Here is a 15,904-nt window from a genome sequence, read left to right on the forward strand (position 1 = left end):
CGAAAATGGTTCATTATGCTATGATCAAAAGTGAAAAATCTAATTTGTACAAATCAGCATTTAAATATATGCTGGTTTTTTATAATATATTTATTATCAAATAAAAAAGAAAACAAAAACTATACACATAATAAATCTAAAGAGTTTTGTCAAAGACAGCGTTGATAGACAACCAAACGGATTTCATGGATTGAGCAGCATCAATACCATACCAGATACCCTTCTTCTTGTAATAGTCAACAACAGGAGCAGTTTGTTGATGGTAAGTAGCCAAACGTTTCTTCAAAGTTTCAGCATTGTCATCAGAGCGTTGAATGAGAGGTTCACCAGTAACATCATCGATCATATCCTTCTTGGGAGGGCTAATACAAAAAGCTGTTAGTCCAAAGAAAAGAAAAACAAATATATATATATATATATATATAACTTACTTGAATTCCTTGTGATAACTTCTACCAGAACCAGGATGAATCAAACGACCAGTAATACGAGAAACGAGAAGACTATCATCAATAATCATTTCAATCACAGAGTTCAAAGGCTTGTTTCTAGATTCAAGCATATCATCTAACTTTTCAGCTTGAGTCACAGTACGAGGAAAACCGTCAAGAATGAAACTAAAACACGAAAAAAAAAATTAGATAAGCATTCAAAAAAAAAGAGAGAAAATTGTATGAAGTTGCCCAAGGGTTCAAGCCATTGTACTACCATACATATCCTTCCTTTAATATTCTTACCCATTCTTGCATTCAGGATTATTATCCAAGTTTTCTTGAATCATACCAACAACAATTTCATCAGAAACGAGACCACCAGCATCCATCACTTTCTTTGCTTCCAAACCAAGAGGGGTCTTAGCAGCAACAGCGGCACGAAGCATATCACCAGTAGCCAAGTGACAAGCACAATACTTTTCCTTGATACCAATAGCCTAAAGATAAAAAAAAAAAAAAGATAAATATGTATATAATTTTTATAATAAAGTCGTGTTTATATTACGTTGCTTCCTTTTCCGGAACCTGGAGCACCAATCAAGATAGAACGAAGTTGTTCTTTGGGAAGACCAGTTTGCACTTTCTTTTCAAGAGCTTCAAACTTAAGTTGTAAGTTTTCAATGTTCTTCTTGATTTCGTCAATGACAGCAGATTGTTGTTCGGCCATGTTAGAGAGGGGTTGTTGGGGGGAGAAAAGAAAATAGAAAAAAGGAAAAAAAAAGAAGAGTCAAAAAGTTAGGAAAAATAAAAGAAAAGGGAGTTTGAAAGTCACGACTAGGGCAAGATGTAATCTCTTTTTTTTTTTTTTTTTTTTTTACTTGTGAATTGTAGATCCTTCAGATTTCTATTATTATTTTTGGGTTAAATTTATTATTATAAATCATCACTAATGCTATACATATGTGGATGACCCAATTTTAATGGTAATACTTCCTTTTTGTCATAATCAAATGGGAGTACATGTTTACATCATCTTCATCATTTATGAATGTATCACTCCGAATGTTCAAAAAAGTTACACCTCCGCTTTTGATATATTATAGACGATAGTGGCTTGTTTTTTCATCCATCCTTTAACCACCGCATTTACCTTCATCCCTGATCATCCTTTGTTTATGAATGTTCAAATAAATTAATGATGACATTGGAGTAATGATAAAAGATATAAAGTTGACATCATGAACATTTATTGTGAATCAATCGTAATTACATAAGCACTCTTTTAATTTCTTGTTTAGAGAAAGAAATTCTAACCATTTATCATATAGTAAAAAAAAAAAAAAAAAGATATCATGCATGCATAGTACTTAATAGAAGAAGTATGATTACCTACAAATAGCATCCTGTCTTTCCTATGCTGTGTAATGGATATCATTTCGTGTAACAAGCTACTGAGATAAAAATAAAATAAGAGGATATCTTTCTTTTGACCAGCCTGTCATTACCCTACGTTAAGCTAAAAATATTTATCAATCATTGCCACCACCCCAATATGTATTTTTATTCTTTTCCATTATAGAGAAGGGAATACTTGCATATAGTAGTTGCTGCCATCCAGTTGTCGTGGTTACTCGGAATTTCAATTTACTTAGCAAAAGTGAGACTTGGTACATCGATGACAATGAAAGATGAATGATACGTGTAATAGAAGATAGTATGACAATATGATGGTATGATGAATGATATAAGATGCATGGATGATGAAGGATCATTGATGTAGAGTAAAAAAAAAAAAAAAAAAAAAGGTGTTTTGATGAATGAAACTGATCAACCTGTTAATCATGATCATCGGTTCAAATTTACAGATGATAAGAAAGATCATCATCGTAGCAAACAATAGTGAGGCATCGATATTATTGGAAATCATCATCCGTCGTCATCTAAGGTCGCATATCAAGAATCATTCCTCACTATTAATGTGCCAAACTTGTATCATCCACGATTACTGAAAGAAACTAATAATCAATTGTAAATAAAGCCCATATCTAACTGTTTAGTTAACCGATTTCACTACCACATTGCTCAAAAAGACCGTTTGTTGGTTCACACTCAGCGGAGGTCTGGTGGGTTGACGCAAAAAAAAAAAAAAAAAAAAAAAAAAACTTAGATTTTTTATATACTTTCTCTTTTTCATTCTCCTTACCTTCCAACATATATAGACCATGGTTTTAGCAGATTTAGGGAAAAAGATCAATTCTGCCCTGGCAGAGTTGACTAAGGCTCCCGTAATTGATGAAAAGGTAATGATAACCATGGATTTGGAAAAGATGGAAAAAATGAATTGTATTCTAACTTTATATACTTTCGAAGGTTCTCGATGCCATTCTGAAGGATATTTGTGGTGCTTTAATTACATCAGATGTTAACATCATGTTGGTTGGCAAACTACGAAACAATGTAAAGAAAGCAGTCAATGTCTCTGAACTGGGTGGTGGTGTGAACAAAAAACGAATTATTGAAAAGGTAAGAATAAGTCAATATAATGATCCTCTATTCATTTATCAAGCACTATATTCATTATTCTTTCTCTCTTTCTCTTTTTTTTTTTTTTTTCTTGGAATATGATTATTAGGCGGTTATGGATGAATTATATAATTTGGTAGATCCAGGTGCTGAACCATATAAACCAGTGAAACGAAAAGCGAATGTATTTATGATGGTGGGTCTTCAAGGTGCAGGGAAAACAACAACATGTACCAAGTTGGCTTCTCACTATTTACGCAAAGGATGGAAAACAGCTTTGGTATGTGCAGATACCTTCCGTGCTGGTGCTTTTGATCAATTGAAACAAAATGCTACAAAGGCCAAGATTCCTTATTATGGCAGGTGCGTCACTAAGGTCCAAAAAAGAACCAAATGACCTTCATCACTAATCATGTATTTGTTTATTATTAGTTACACTGAAACGGATCCTGTTGCTATTGCTTTAGAAGGTGTTGAAAAATTCAAAGCTGAAAAATTCGAAATTATTATTGTGGATACCTCTGGTCGTCATAAGCAAGAAGCTGAATTATTTGAAGAAATGAAGCAGATCTCAGCAGCAGTGGTAAGGATAAAGATAAAAGAAATGATATGACGATTATTGATTCTATTTTTGGGATAGGAACCTGACTCGACTATATTCGTTATGGATGGAACAATTGGGCAAGCGGCTGAAGCACAAGCAAAGGCATTCAAAGAGGCAGCTAATTTTGGTTCTATTATTATGACTAAAATGGATGGACACGCAAAAGGTGGTGGTGCTATTTCAGCGTAAAGTTAGACAAAACGAAAGAAAGGAAAAAAAAATACTATTAAATGCACCATACGGAAAATGACTGATCTATTATTTTGTCTTGAGATTAGTGTTGCAGCAACTCATAGTCCCATTATCTTCATTGGTACCGGTGAACATCTCCATGATTTGGATCGTTTTGAACCAAAACCATTTATTCGCAAGATGCTTGGCATGGGTGATATGCGTGAACTCGTTGAAACTGTACAAGATATGAGTTTGAATCAAAACAAGAATTTAATGGAAAACATTAAACAAGGTAGATTATGAATAAAATTAAAGGAAGGGAATGGAACATGAACAAAAAAGCACATTACTAACTTTTTTTTTTTTATTTCTAAATTATTTATGAATAGGTCAATATTCTCTCCGTGATATGTATGAACAATTCCAACAAATTTCAAAAATGGGTCCATTATCAAAAGTAAAAATAAATAAAATCATTTCCGTATGTATATGTTAATGTATTTTTATTTTTATTTTTATTTTTTTTTTTAAATAGATTATGGGTGCTATTCCAGGTATGCCAACTGAAATGTTAGCAGGATCTGAGGAAGAAGGTAGCAAAAGAATCAAACGAATGATGTGTATTATGGACAGTATGACCGACTTGGGTAAAAATAAAAATAAAAATGACTTGGATACGAGAAATACATTAATAGGAACTGATCATTTACACTTTTTTTTTTGTGGGTGGGAATGACCTTATAGAGTTAGACAGTGATGGTACTCCTTTCCAAAACAATCGAACGAGAATTATCAGAGTAGCTCAAGGATCTGGTACTAGCGTACATGAAGTAGAAGAAATATTATCACAATATCAACGTTTCAGCTCTATGGTTAAGACAATGGGTGGCAAGAACGGCTTAATGAATAACTTACCAACAGATCCAAAGAAAATTAATCGCAACAATCGTGCTCAAATGCAAAATATGGCCAAAGCTCAACAACAAATGGCGAATATGATTCCTCCAGGCATGTTACAACAAATGGGTGGCATGGAAGGATTACAGAATATGGCAAGAAGTATGATGGGCGGTGGTGCTGGTCGTGGCCGTGGTGGTGGTATGCCTGATCTCTCTCAACTTATGAAACTAATGGGTGGTGGTCAATGATTGGGTTCAACAAAAATAAAAAAAAATAGCATAGTAGTAGCAGTAGTAGTAATAGCTTTTTATTATCATTATTATTACTTTTAAACTATTTTAAATATACATTCTTATTTTATATCATATCTCTCTCTCTCTCTCCATCTCTGTTATTTGAAAAAGAAAATCTCCAGCAATATTTGAACTATATTAATAGGATCAACATTATTAGCAGCAGATTTGACGGGGCTTGAACGACAAAAGAAATATATAAAAAAAAAAAATGTATCTGTTTTTCTTTTCTTTCTTCTCTTTTTTTTTTTTTTTTTTTTCTTGTACTCTTTTACTTTATCTGTATTATAAATGTCCAAACCAACTACGTTACTTCAACGATTATCATTAGCATACAAATTGAATAGGTTTCCTTGGAAGAAGAATGTACTTGTAGGGACCGATCTCGATGGAAACGAATACTGGGAAATGCCTAGTCCATTAGGTAAGAATTATATTACAGTACCGTCAACAGACAAATTTAACGCACTTTTTTTTTTTTTTGTTATTTCCATAGGAGGTAGATACAAACGATGGGTACAAATGAAGGAACATGACGATTATGCTGTTTTCAACCAAAATCAACTTCCAGGTAAAGTGCATTTATTTCAAACATATTCCTTTTTTTCTCATATTGATTTAAACTTTATTTTTATAGTACAATGGCAAGCTTGGTTACGGCACACCCGAACAGAAGCTCCTTCTCTTCAAGAACTAGTTCAAGAACAACGACGACGCTTAATTATACAGGAACGAGCAAAGAAATTAGACGAAGAATGGCAGCAACGTAAGCTTCAACTCAAGGCAGAACAAGAAGAAGCAGCTCGTATTGAAGAATCAAGGCAACAATCAGGTAAATTTTATACCCTGTATGCAATTATATGTACATGTCACATAACTTCCTCTTTCCCTATCTCTCTCTTTTTTTTTTTTTTTCTTTTTTTAGAATCCTCAAATTCTACGGAACCTACAGGACAAGGTGATACATTCGTTCCTGGTGAATGGACTCCAACTAATGTTCGACGGTGATTATTGCTCATTCATATCTTCTAGATCAGATTCATTCCCAATTCATTCATACACATATACACCTTGTTTATTGATTTTGATAGCTATACATAGTTATATAAATAGATGGACTTTTTTTTTTTTATTTTGTCGATAAATAGAACGAATAAAGCAATAATGAAAACTACTCTAAAAATTGTAGATAAAAATGATGATTATTTAGATAGTTGTGCTTGCAGTTCTTGATTTTGACGACGTTCATCTTCCAATTGTTGTTCTAATAAAGCCCGGGCTTGCTTTGATTCTTCCAATTGTTTTATCAATTCCTCGACTTGTTCTTCATTGGTATATGATAATCCTTTCACTACAGCATCCATCACCTTGACTATACGCCATAATCGGAAGATGATCAGGAGACTATATATATATATATATAAAGAAGTTCAGAAGAGAGCATTATCATTGACTAGTTATTTTTTTTTCTATGTTAACCACATACCCTGCCACCTCACGTTCCTTGCCTCGTAAAACAATATCCAATATAAATGTAGAGACAACCACTAAAATAGATAAATAAAGATGTTATTAATAAAATAATCGTCATCCCATCCTTGAGAAAAAAAAGATAAAGTGAACTTACCAGTTACATCAAAGATATGAAGTTTCCAATGTTCAGTACCTGGAAGATAGTATTTGGGACCAAAAGCTATAAAAGAAAGACAACATTCCAGCATGAAGAGACAGGTGATAATAATGGAGATAGTTTCAGCAAGTTCAAACGAGATAATCCAGCCTTCACTGACGGGCTTATACACTAAAATAGACACTTTTGAAGGATCGGCTTGGCATTCATGGAAGAAGGTATATAATATTTGAAGTAAAACACAAGCGGCATCTAACATTGTTAATCCTAAAATAGTCCAGTGAACCTTATCACTTTCAAGTCGGGCACCAAGATGCTTTCTCCAAGAAGATGGTTGCGATGAATGGTTATCATTGTTAGTGATTGGTAAAGAACCATAACTGGCTGACATGATGTAGACTCCAAATATAAAGGAAAAGAGAAAGAAGAAGGGACAAAAAAAAAAAAAAATAAAAATCTTCTGGCGTTCCTTCAAATTTCAAAGTTGTACAGAGACGATTGTATACGCTAAAATATCGAACACTTTATTTCAACCAATACAATCAAACAGTAGATTTGCACTGAAGAGTTTCATAGATCAGTGAGTTATTCAAATATTGAGTACCATCCATTTTATGTATGGTAAATGTTAATATATAATTAATAATTTCCACCTATGGTTCCAAATTGGTCACAAGCATGAAAAAAGGGGAAAGCGGCTATTGAAACCTAACCCAGGATTTTCGAGCATCAACTGCGGTCCACCTTTTTTCTTTTTTTTTTCCTTTCTTTTTTTTTTATCGGTTGTCTACTCGTTTGTCGCTATCATGAGTGATCAAGACTCCTTCTTTTCTGAAGGCTCTTCACTCTCTGAAGAAGAACATATTCATGAACAAAGAAACGACAATGCATCAAAACCTAAAATCAAATCGGAATTAGAAGAGCTAGGTGTAGGCTTGGTAGATCAAACTACTTTAGAAAGAAAGATCATGGCCAAGGTAATAAGTTAAATTATATATATATATGTAATAGAAACTAAATCACTATTTTTCTTTTTATTGTTATTTAATATATAGGCCGATAAAGCTATGACTGACCGCGATGAAGTTCTGGATCAAAAACGATTGGAAAAGGCTCAAAAACAAGCAAGGTATTATTACAAAATATGGAATTGACAGCTTATCATAATACTACATTGTATTTTTAGGAATGCTCAAGATCTATTAGCACAACTGAAATCACGATTAAACGATGCAAAGGGTTCAACGGTGGAAAGAGATCGACTTGCAAAGAAGATTAATGAACAGGTAAGAGAATGTCATGTGGTTAAAATTGAAGATTAGGGTTGAACTGATAACCTCTTTTATAATTTTTATAGGCCACATTGCTCCGAAATGCTACTAGGGATGAATCTGACATTATTCAACGAATGAAAGATCGTGAACAGCGAAAACGATCAACTGATGGTAATTGGAATATACCTATATCTTTAATGATGACTTAATTTGATCTATACTTTTTTTTTGAATATAAGGACTTGATATGAGTAAACGACAAGCAGATGAAACCCAAAAAGATTATTTGATTCGAACAGGGAAAATCACTCCATTTGCCACCTTATCTGATATACAAGATCAAACTTCAGTAGACCATTCAAGTAATTATTTTTCATCATTTCTATCTTTTTTTTTTTTTGATTGTGATTGTGCAATCATTGATGGACTGGTTGACTGAATGATTTATTTACTTGTTTTGTAGCCAACGTCATATTACCTGGAACAGGCGGTAGTTTTATGTCACATCGAAATTTGAAACGACCTCGAACGACAGAGGTGGTCAATGTTAAAAAGGAAGACGAAACCGAGATTGAATCCCATTGGCGACAATCAATACGAAAGCAAAAACAAAAGAAAACTGATGATGATGATGATTATGTGATGACCGATGAAGACGAAGAAAATGATGATGATCAGTATCAACAAGATGAAATGGATTTGGATCAAATAGATGAAGATATGACAATGTCGACTAGAACAAGAAAGGAAATTGAACAAATCTATGAAGATGATGGGAATGATACAAATTATCAGGTAAGTTAAAAACAATAGATGACAATTGAAAAGTTTCTTATTTATGATGATTTTTCATATCAATAATCCAAATAGAATCGATTACAAGACTGGGTCTACAATCGGAAACTATTACGATATCGGGAAACTACGGTAAATTGAAAAAAAAAAAAAAAGAATCAAACCATTTGATATTTACATCTTGTATATTATTGTTATCCGTAGGATGAATCAATATCTTTGAGTGAATTGGAAAAACGTCTGGAAAAGCAAGATATAAATCCTGAATCAGAAATATACGAACCTCATCCTGATTATGAAGATGCTCGCTTTGGTGCCATGAATGTTCCTGGAGAAATCTGGCAAGATCTATTTGATTATCAGAAAACATGTATGTTGAAAACAAAACTCATTGGTTATTTACTCTAACTCGGTTCTTTTTTCTTCTTTGTTATTTCATTTATAGGTGTACAATGGTTATGGGAACTTCACAATCAAAAGGTCGGGGGCATTATTGGCGATGAAATGGTAAATTGAATTAACTAACATGTTGTGTGATAACCTACTGACATGTTTTATCTTTATAATGCTAGGGACTGGGGAAAACAGTACAGATCATAGCCTTTCTATCTGGTTTATATTATTCAAAAATACTTGGACCTGGTGTACCATCTCTTGTGGTTTGCCCTGCAACGGTTCTAAAACAATGGGTTGAAGAGTTTCATCGATGGTGGCCTCCTCTACGCGTAGCTATTTTGCATTCTAGTGGTAGTGGAATACGATCGAGCGATATTGACAACACTGACTTCTCTATAGATGACGTGGAAATATATGACAGTACGGATGAACAAGAATATGAACCTGATCGACGTGGACGATTTGCACGGAAGAAGAAATCGAAGGGGAAACCAAGTTTGTTATTTACAAAAACTGGAAAAAATGCAGCAGCTGTTGTGGATAGATTTGTCAAATCTGGTACGGAAAAAGAAGAAAATCGAAAGAAACAGTCTAAATAACAGACAGTATCACTCACACTATTTTTTCACTTTTTTTTTTGTTATTTATTTTGTGGTTGCTAGGTGGAATCCTGATCACAACTTACAGTGGAATTCAAACATATAGAGAAGTCTTACTCAAACATAGATGGGGTTATGTTATTCTAGACGAAGGACACAAGATTCGGAATCCAGATTCAGAAACAACATTGGCATGTAAACAATTCAAAACACCACATCGAATTATTCTTTCTGGTACACCCATTCAAAATAATTTGAAGGAACTTTGGTCACTTTTCGATTTCATATTTCCAGGTCGATTAGGGGTAAAGTGGTATATATATTGAGAAAAACGTTTCAACTCAATTTTTTTTTTTTTTTCGATAGACTCTTCCGGTATTCCAAACTCAATTTTCAGTACCTATCAATATTGGTGGTTATGCAAATGCATCGAATGTTCAAGTACAGACAGCTTACAAATGTGCATGTATGCTTCGTGACTTGATCAATCCTTATTTATTACGAAGAATGAAAGTGGATGTAGCGACTGATTTACCAAAGAAAAGTGAACAAGTTCTTTTCTGTAAACTGACTCCATCACAACGACAAGCTTATTTACAATTTATTCATTCCAAAGATATGGACTCCATTCTCGAACGGCGACGACAGGTGCTTTATGGTATTGATATTGTACGCAAGATTTGTAATCATCCTGATATTGTCAATTTGGCTGCTTTACGATCGGTAAGCTTTAGATTTTTCTTTTTTTTCTTTTTTGTTAAGTCAGAATATTTTTTTTTTTTTGTATTTGTTAGGAACCTTCTTTTGGAGATCCTGAAAAAAGTGGGAAAATGGTGGTGGTTCGAGCACTTTTAAATTTATGGAAAACGAATCACCGAGTGTTATTGTTTTGTCAAACCAGACAGATGCTTGATATATTGGAACGAATGATTGCAAGTCTTGGATACAGATACCGACGAATGGATGGAACAACACCTGTTCATCATAGAATGACTCTTGTGCATGAATTTAATACTAATTCTGATATTTATGTATTTTTATTGACAACCAAAGTGGGTGGGTTGGGATTAAACTTAACAGGCGCTGATCGTGTTATTCTCTTTGATCCTGACTGGGTAAGATGATTAATTACCAAATGAAATACATATTTATTCCTGTTTTTTTTTTCTTATAGAACCCATCTACTGATGTACAAGCAAGAGAAAGAGCCTGGCGACTTGGACAAAAGAAGGATGTAACGATCTATCGATTGATGACAAGTGGAACTATTGAAGAAAAAATATACCATCGACAAATCTATAAGCAGTTTTTAACCAACAAAATCCTGAAAGATCCAAAACAACGGCGATTCTTTGATGTATGTTGGCTACAAGATCCTTTTTTTTTTTTTTTTGTCATTGATTAAACATTTTTTTTTTTTCGTTTAATTTGTAGTCAAGCAATTTGAAATCATTGTTTACACTTGGAGCTGAAGATGCATCAACCACAGAAACTGGACAACTTTTTGAAGGAACTGAAATCAAGTACAAAAAAAAGAAGAAGAAACGACAAAATGATGATGATCGAGAACAAGTCCAAGCTCTACACGGTGTTAGTAATATAGAGCCACTGTAAGTATAAAGTTTGATATAACTGGAATAATACTAATTGAATTGATTTTCTTTTTCAACAATAGAAATGAGGAAGATAAAACTCCATCAAATGAAAAAAGTTCTTCTGGTATGGATGACAATGTTTTATCTAGTTTATTTGAAATGACTGGTATACAAAGTGCTTTGCAGCATGATCGTATCATGGAGTCTGGAACTCAAGATAGCTTTTTTGTGGAACGAGAAGGTAATATATATTATTATGATGATTAAAAAAAAAAAGAAAGTATAAGAATAATAACTAATTATATGATGGTATAGCTACGATGATTGCAGAACAAGCAGCAATGGCTTTGAAAGAATCAAGAAAACGTACTAGACAAAATGGTATTGGCACTCCTACATGGACGGGAAGATCTGGTAAATATATTACTATTTGATAAAGGGTAAAACTTTTATATATTCACTTTTTTTTTTGTTATGTATGATATGGACAAATAGGATTTGCAGGTGCACCAAGATCACGATCACAAGCATCATCATCATCTTCAACACCACCACCACGATTCGGACAAAGATCAAATATCACAGTTTTTTCTTCTGGATTAAAATCTGATTCGACACCTGTTTCACCTTCTGGAAATGCATTTGGAAAAGGTCTGATATCAGGATTCAAGGGATCAAGTGTAGTTGGATCAAGCATTCTTTTAGCACAGATGCAGCAAAGAAAGGCTATGGAAGCTAATATTGATACCAATGATTCAAAATATTTATCAACTGGTAAGATTCTTTTTTTTTATATATAAATAATTTATTTTGATTATATAATTTTGATAGGTATTTTGAGGGATGATCAAAAACAACTGATGAATCAAATTCGAGATGTGATTGCAGCCAACGGTGGACGTGCTCCTACTTCTGATATTATGAATAAATTAGAAATAGATATTGAACAAAATGATATTTTAGTATTTAGAAAAATGATTCAAGCCATTGCTAAATTTGAAAAGGATCAAACTGGTAAAGGTGTTTGGGTATTGAAAGATGAATTTCTGTAAAATAATAATAATAAAAATCAAGATATTTCTGACATTGAAAAATTTAGTAATGCCGCGCTTTTCTTTTCACTTATTTTGTGCCCTTTCTTTTATTCTTTTTTTTTTTCCGGTGCCTTTTTTTTTTTTTTTTACTTCTCTTCTCTCTTTCATACGTTTTATTTATCATCGGTAGAACTATCTATTTTACTCTTTTTTTTTTTTCTCTCTTTTTATTTTTTTTTTTCCAATCCCTTTCTTTCCTTTTTTTTTTTTTTTTATCATATTGATTCGCTCTTATGACTATCGACGAATTTGACCCCGATGACTTATTAGTGGAAATTAACCGCAAACTAGCAAATGTTTCTATTCAATCTGCCAACTTGACAGATACTGTCCATAAAAACGCGGTAAAAAAAAGGAAAAAGAAAAGAAGAAGAAAAAGAAGAAGGAAAATATACGTGAAGGAACTCAAGTCTTACTTTTCTTTCCATATTTTTATGATATTTCAGTTATCTTCTTTACGATATTATCTACATTCTGACAATATAGAAACTTGTTTTGTTGGTGCACATAATCTACGCAAGTATTTAACCCAAGGTATATAATATATGAATAAATAAAAAAATTCCAAAAAAGAAAAAAAAACTGCGACACGCGTCACCGTTTCAACTTTACAACTATGTTTAGTTAATCTATTTTATATATATATACACATGTCCTTTAGCAACAGAGCCAGGTCATGTTGATGATCTATTGGAATTGGATATACTGCCTCGAATTAAACAACTGTTATCTTATCATGAACATTCGGAACTACAAGTAACGTGTTTTTTCATAACTTATATAAGGAAACTCACTCATTTTTTTTTTTAAAAAAAAAATGATATAATATAAATAGTTTGAATGCGCATGGATCGTTACTAATATAGCCGTAAGTTTTTATTATTCAAAAAAGAAGAAAAAAAAAAAGGATATTTCCAATATGAATAAAAGGTTGATCTTATTTGATTTGATAGGCTGGTACATCGGAACATACAAATGCACTAGTAGAAGCTGATTTTATTGGAGCACTCTTGGAAATCCTTTATTCCAAAATTAGTACCACTACTTCAAAAGCACAGGTAAATAAAATAATTCATTCCAAATATCCTTTTTTTTTTTTTTCTTACTTTCTTTTTCATATATATTTTTCAGGCTGCTTGGGCTCTTTCTAATTTTGCAGGAGAATCGCCAGCTTTACGTGAATTGCTTTTGACAAATAGTGCTATTGGTGCGGTGGCAAATGTTCTGGATAGTGTTTGTGATGAAATTATGGATGATGCTATTGAACGATCTTATTCAAGTGGAAGAGTTACTATTCGAGATCATGATTTATGTATCGATGTCAAAGCTTTAACTTGGTCTCTCTCAAATATGTGTCGAGGTGGCTTCCGTACTGCTGATTATTGGGATATGGTAAAAGAAAAAAAAAATAGAAAAGTTAAATTCCAGATTATTTATTGATCTTTCTCTTTTTTTTTTTTTTCTTTAAAAAAAAATAGTATCTTCCTGCATTTTATTCCTTATCTCAATGTGCTATATTTGATCACAAAGATATATGGATAGATTCATGGTAAGTTTTATTTAATATAATTTCTCTTAATATTAATATGATTTTCATTTATGGTAGTTGGGGTTTATCTCGGATTCTATATAACATGCATGAAGTGACAAGTTTTTATGACGCGGTGCCTATTTCTCCTCAACTTTGTTCAAGATTAGCACAACTGCTTACGTAAATGCAGACAATCTAAAAATTATACCTAATAATCTTATGATCTTTTTTTTTTTGGTTTAGTGAACGAACTATCTCTATCATTGTGCCTGTGTTAAGATGTATCATCAATATTACTTCTGGTCCAAATGAATATTCAGCTTTATTACTCGATACACCTCTTCTTACAAACCTTGGAACTCTTACTCCTACCAGTATTCCTATCCCTATTCGACGTGATTCCTTTTTAGTGGTATCCAATCTAGCAGCAAGTAATGAGACTTTGGTGAATCAAGTCATCCAATCTCACGAAATTATGGAATCTGTTGTTGCTCATGTCCATGTTCCTGGTCATACCTATCATGAAGATACTATCCAATGGTTCCCAACTGTATCCAATGCTTATTATAATTTGGCGGATGAATGGAAGATTACAACTGAGGCACTCTGGGCATTAAGCAACTTGACAAATTTGGCTAGTGATGACTCCATCTGGTAAGTTCAAAAATGACGTATTATTTATATGAAAACATTGATTTTTTTTTTAATTTATTGAATCCTTCTTAGTACCATGTTAGCATCTCATCCTCAGATACCAAAATCACTCTCAGCACTTTTGAATTATATGAATATGCCTTTATCAACTTGCATCAAAGGATTGGATGTGATCATCACCATTATCGGACGCACCAACAAGATCGCCTATACGAGATTACCATCTTCAGCACGTTTAACTGACCAAGAAAATAAGGATTCACCATCCATTCCTTCCTCCAGCAACCCATACATCGAACAATTCATCAATCAAGGCTTACCCACTTTACTACCATGTTTACGCAAAGTGCATCAGAAATCGATGGAACTACAGAAAAGATGTGTTATCCTGGCGTCGTTATTAGAAACTGCCGTGAGTTCAGATCAATCATCCACTTCAGGAGACAAATCCACAATAACAACAACGACAACAACAACAACAACAGCAACGACAACAACATCTTCATCATCCTCTGGATCTACTCCATCAAGTTCTACATCGTCCAATTTGGCAGCTATGTTTGGCTTATCACTTCCTCCTTCTTTTATTACGACCGGAGCCAATAAACGTCGGGTCTTACGGGGTCATGAAGATGGTGATATTCGATTGATTGAAAATGCAGTTGGGAATTTGTCTATTACTGAAGGCGTTCAATAGTTAATAGTTTATAGTATTACTTCGTATCTTTTTATTTTTTTATTACTATTAGTATTATTCTTTTTTTTTTTATTATTATTACTATTATTATTAGTCATACACGATACTCTATTTTTTTTCGATTCCTTTTTTTTTTCCAAATACCTATATAAAAATGAATAAAAATCAAATACAATGCAAATACAATTAATAACAACTTGTTCCTCTTTCATCGCATCCCTATAATAAAATAAATCCTCCTATCTAATTTTACAGCTACAGTATAATCTTTGACTTCCAAACGACAAAATTCGGCCTATCCTGCATTCAACTTGGGTTGCAATTTCTTGTCTTTTCATTTCTCGCTCAGAAGTGATCATCATCTCACACTCTAAAAACAGGTTCAAATCCATTCTGACGTTCAAACATACCATAGAAACAAACATCACTATGGTATTATTATTATTTTACAATTGTACTATTATCATATATTGAGCCACGGCTTCACCCACTCCCCCTGTCAGGCTTTGTCTTTCGGTATCTTCAACTTCCTTTTTTGGTAAGTGCTTCCTTGACTTTTCAAGCATTTTTTTTTTTTCATAATTATATGAATTTGCGTCTGGCAATTATTGTAAGATGGTTCTCCTCTTGCTTTTTTAATACAGTAGTCATCGTTTTTGATGTATCACCATCATCCATTACCGCATATCATTTTTTTTTAATTGGGTATCA

The 15,904-nt window shown here is 33.0% G+C and overlaps 6 protein-coding genes across 6 annotated transcripts; 4 read left to right on the forward strand and 2 right to left on the reverse strand.

The window, feature by feature from the left end:
* Window positions 1-40: 40 nt before the first annotated feature.
* Window positions 41-1,206, reverse strand: BX664DRAFT_288266 (adenylate kinase-domain-containing protein). The gene is made up of 4 exons (XM_051541787.1): window positions 1,000-1,206; window positions 738-931; window positions 432-617; window positions 41-362 (listed from the first exon to the last, which is right to left on the reverse strand). Exons 1-4 carry the CDS (start codon window positions 1,159-1,161, stop codon window positions 137-139), a joined length of 768 nt encoding a protein of 255 aa, XP_051404237.1. The 5' UTR covers window positions 1,162-1,206; the 3' UTR covers window positions 41-136.
* A 1,420-nt stretch (window positions 1,207-2,626) lies between these two features.
* BX664DRAFT_319297 (putative signal recognition particle 54 kDa protein) lies at window positions 2,627-5,112 on the forward strand. Its single transcript, XM_051542912.1, has 9 exons — window positions 2,627-2,734; window positions 2,805-2,957; window positions 3,067-3,320; window positions 3,390-3,540; window positions 3,598-3,746; window positions 3,840-4,027; window positions 4,125-4,192; window positions 4,271-4,382; window positions 4,480-5,112. Exons 1-9 carry the CDS (start codon window positions 2,657-2,659, stop codon window positions 4,881-4,883), a joined length of 1,557 nt encoding a protein of 518 aa, XP_051404238.1. The 5' UTR covers window positions 2,627-2,656; the 3' UTR covers window positions 4,884-5,112.
* Window positions 5,113-5,176: 64 nt separating this feature from the next.
* BX664DRAFT_381348 (uncharacterized protein) lies at window positions 5,177-6,041 on the forward strand. The gene is made up of 4 exons (XM_051548950.1): window positions 5,177-5,352; window positions 5,425-5,499; window positions 5,566-5,760; window positions 5,854-6,041. The coding sequence occupies exons 1-4, from the start codon at window positions 5,220-5,222 to the stop codon at window positions 5,934-5,936; spliced, it is 486 nt and encodes a 161-aa protein (XP_051404239.1). The 5' UTR covers window positions 5,177-5,219; the 3' UTR covers window positions 5,937-6,041.
* Window positions 6,042-6,979, reverse strand: BX664DRAFT_381349 (uncharacterized protein). The gene is made up of 3 exons (XM_051548951.1): window positions 6,556-6,979; window positions 6,415-6,475; window positions 6,042-6,332 (listed from the first exon to the last, which is right to left on the reverse strand). Exons 1-3 carry the CDS (start codon window positions 6,947-6,949, stop codon window positions 6,131-6,133), a joined length of 657 nt encoding a protein of 218 aa, XP_051404240.1. The 5' UTR covers window positions 6,950-6,979; the 3' UTR covers window positions 6,042-6,130.
* Window positions 6,980-8,079: 1,100 nt separating this feature from the next.
* BX664DRAFT_363029 (SNF2 family N-terminal domain-containing protein) lies at window positions 8,080-12,017 on the forward strand (the record flags this gene model as incomplete). The annotated part of the gene is made up of 14 exons (XM_051548353.1): window positions 8,080-8,194; window positions 8,368-8,627; window positions 8,703-8,759; window positions 8,832-8,997; window positions 9,073-9,134; window positions 9,200-9,581; window positions 9,686-9,927; window positions 9,989-10,345; window positions 10,417-10,737; window positions 10,797-10,979; window positions 11,057-11,232; window positions 11,298-11,458; window positions 11,533-11,631; window positions 11,713-12,017. The coding sequence occupies 14 exons, from the start codon at window positions 8,080-8,082 to the stop codon at window positions 12,015-12,017; spliced, it is 2,886 nt and encodes a 961-aa protein (XP_051404241.1).
* Window positions 12,018-12,503: 486 nt separating this feature from the next.
* Window positions 12,504-15,298, forward strand: BX664DRAFT_319303 (armadillo-type protein). Its single transcript, XM_051542913.1, has 10 exons — window positions 12,504-12,655; window positions 12,758-12,845; window positions 12,973-13,067; window positions 13,147-13,179; window positions 13,265-13,369; window positions 13,443-13,703; window positions 13,790-13,860; window positions 13,918-14,022; window positions 14,086-14,496; window positions 14,569-15,298. Exons 1-10 carry the CDS (start codon window positions 12,545-12,547, stop codon window positions 15,191-15,193), a joined length of 1,905 nt encoding a protein of 634 aa, XP_051404242.1. The 5' UTR covers window positions 12,504-12,544; the 3' UTR covers window positions 15,194-15,298.
* The last annotated feature ends 606 nt before the right edge of the window (window positions 15,299-15,904 follow it).

Source organism: Halteromyces radiatus, assembly GCF_025201355.1.
Source record: "Halteromyces radiatus strain CBS 162.75 chromosome Unknown BX664scaffold_1, whole genome shotgun sequence".
Taxonomy (NCBI): Eukaryota; Fungi; Mucoromycota; class Mucoromycetes; order Mucorales; family Cunninghamellaceae; genus Halteromyces; species Halteromyces radiatus.

Bases quoted from the DNA above. Each gene is read 5' to 3' on its own strand.
- BX664DRAFT_319303 (XM_051542913.1), top strand. From the start codon at position 12,545: ATGACTATCGACGAATTTGACCCCGATGACTTATTAGTGGAAATTAAC. The intron at 12,656-12,757 runs GTAAAAAAAAGG...ATGATATTTCAG, and splicing joins ATACTGTCCATAAAAACGCG to TTATCTTCTTTACGATATTA. The intron at 13,370-13,442 runs GTAAATAAAATA...TATATTTTTCAG, and splicing joins CCACTACTTCAAAAGCACAG to GCTGCTTGGGCTCTTTCTAA.
- BX664DRAFT_319297 (XM_051542912.1), top strand. From the start codon at position 2,657: ATGGTTTTAGCAGATTTAGGGAAAAAGATCAATTCTGCCCTGGCAGAG. The intron at 3,541-3,597 runs GTAAGGATAAAG...TTTTTGGGATAG, and splicing joins AGCAGATCTCAGCAGCAGTG to GAACCTGACTCGACTATATT. The intron at 4,028-4,124 runs GTAGATTATGAA...ATTTATGAATAG, and splicing joins AATGGAAAACATTAAACAAG to GTCAATATTCTCTCCGTGAT.
- BX664DRAFT_381349 (XM_051548951.1), bottom strand. From the start codon at position 6,949: ATGTCAGCCAGTTATGGTTCTTTACCAATCACTAACAATGATAACCAT. The intron at 6,476-6,555 runs GTAAGTTCACTT...TATCTATTTTAG, and splicing joins TCATATCTTTGATGTAACTG to TGGTTGTCTCTACATTTATA. The intron at 6,333-6,414 runs GTATGTGGTTAA...ATATATATATAG, and splicing joins AAGGAACGTGAGGTGGCAGG to TCTCCTGATCATCTTCCGAT.
- BX664DRAFT_288266 (XM_051541787.1), bottom strand. From the start codon at position 1,161: ATGGCCGAACAACAATCTGCTGTCATTGACGAAATCAAGAAGAACATT. The intron at 618-737 runs GTAAGAATATTA...TTCGTGTTTTAG, and splicing joins AATCCTGAATGCAAGAATGG to TTTCATTCTTGACGGTTTTC. The intron at 363-431 runs GTAAGTTATATA...TTTTTGTATTAG, and splicing joins AGTTATCACAAGGAATTCAA to CCCTCCCAAGAAGGATATGA.
- BX664DRAFT_381348 (XM_051548950.1), top strand. From the start codon at position 5,220: ATGTCCAAACCAACTACGTTACTTCAACGATTATCATTAGCATACAAA. The intron at 5,353-5,424 runs GTAAGAATTATA...TTATTTCCATAG, and splicing joins GGAAATGCCTAGTCCATTAG to GAGGTAGATACAAACGATGG. The intron at 5,500-5,565 runs GTAAAGTGCATT...TTATTTTTATAG, and splicing joins CAACCAAAATCAACTTCCAG to TACAATGGCAAGCTTGGTTA.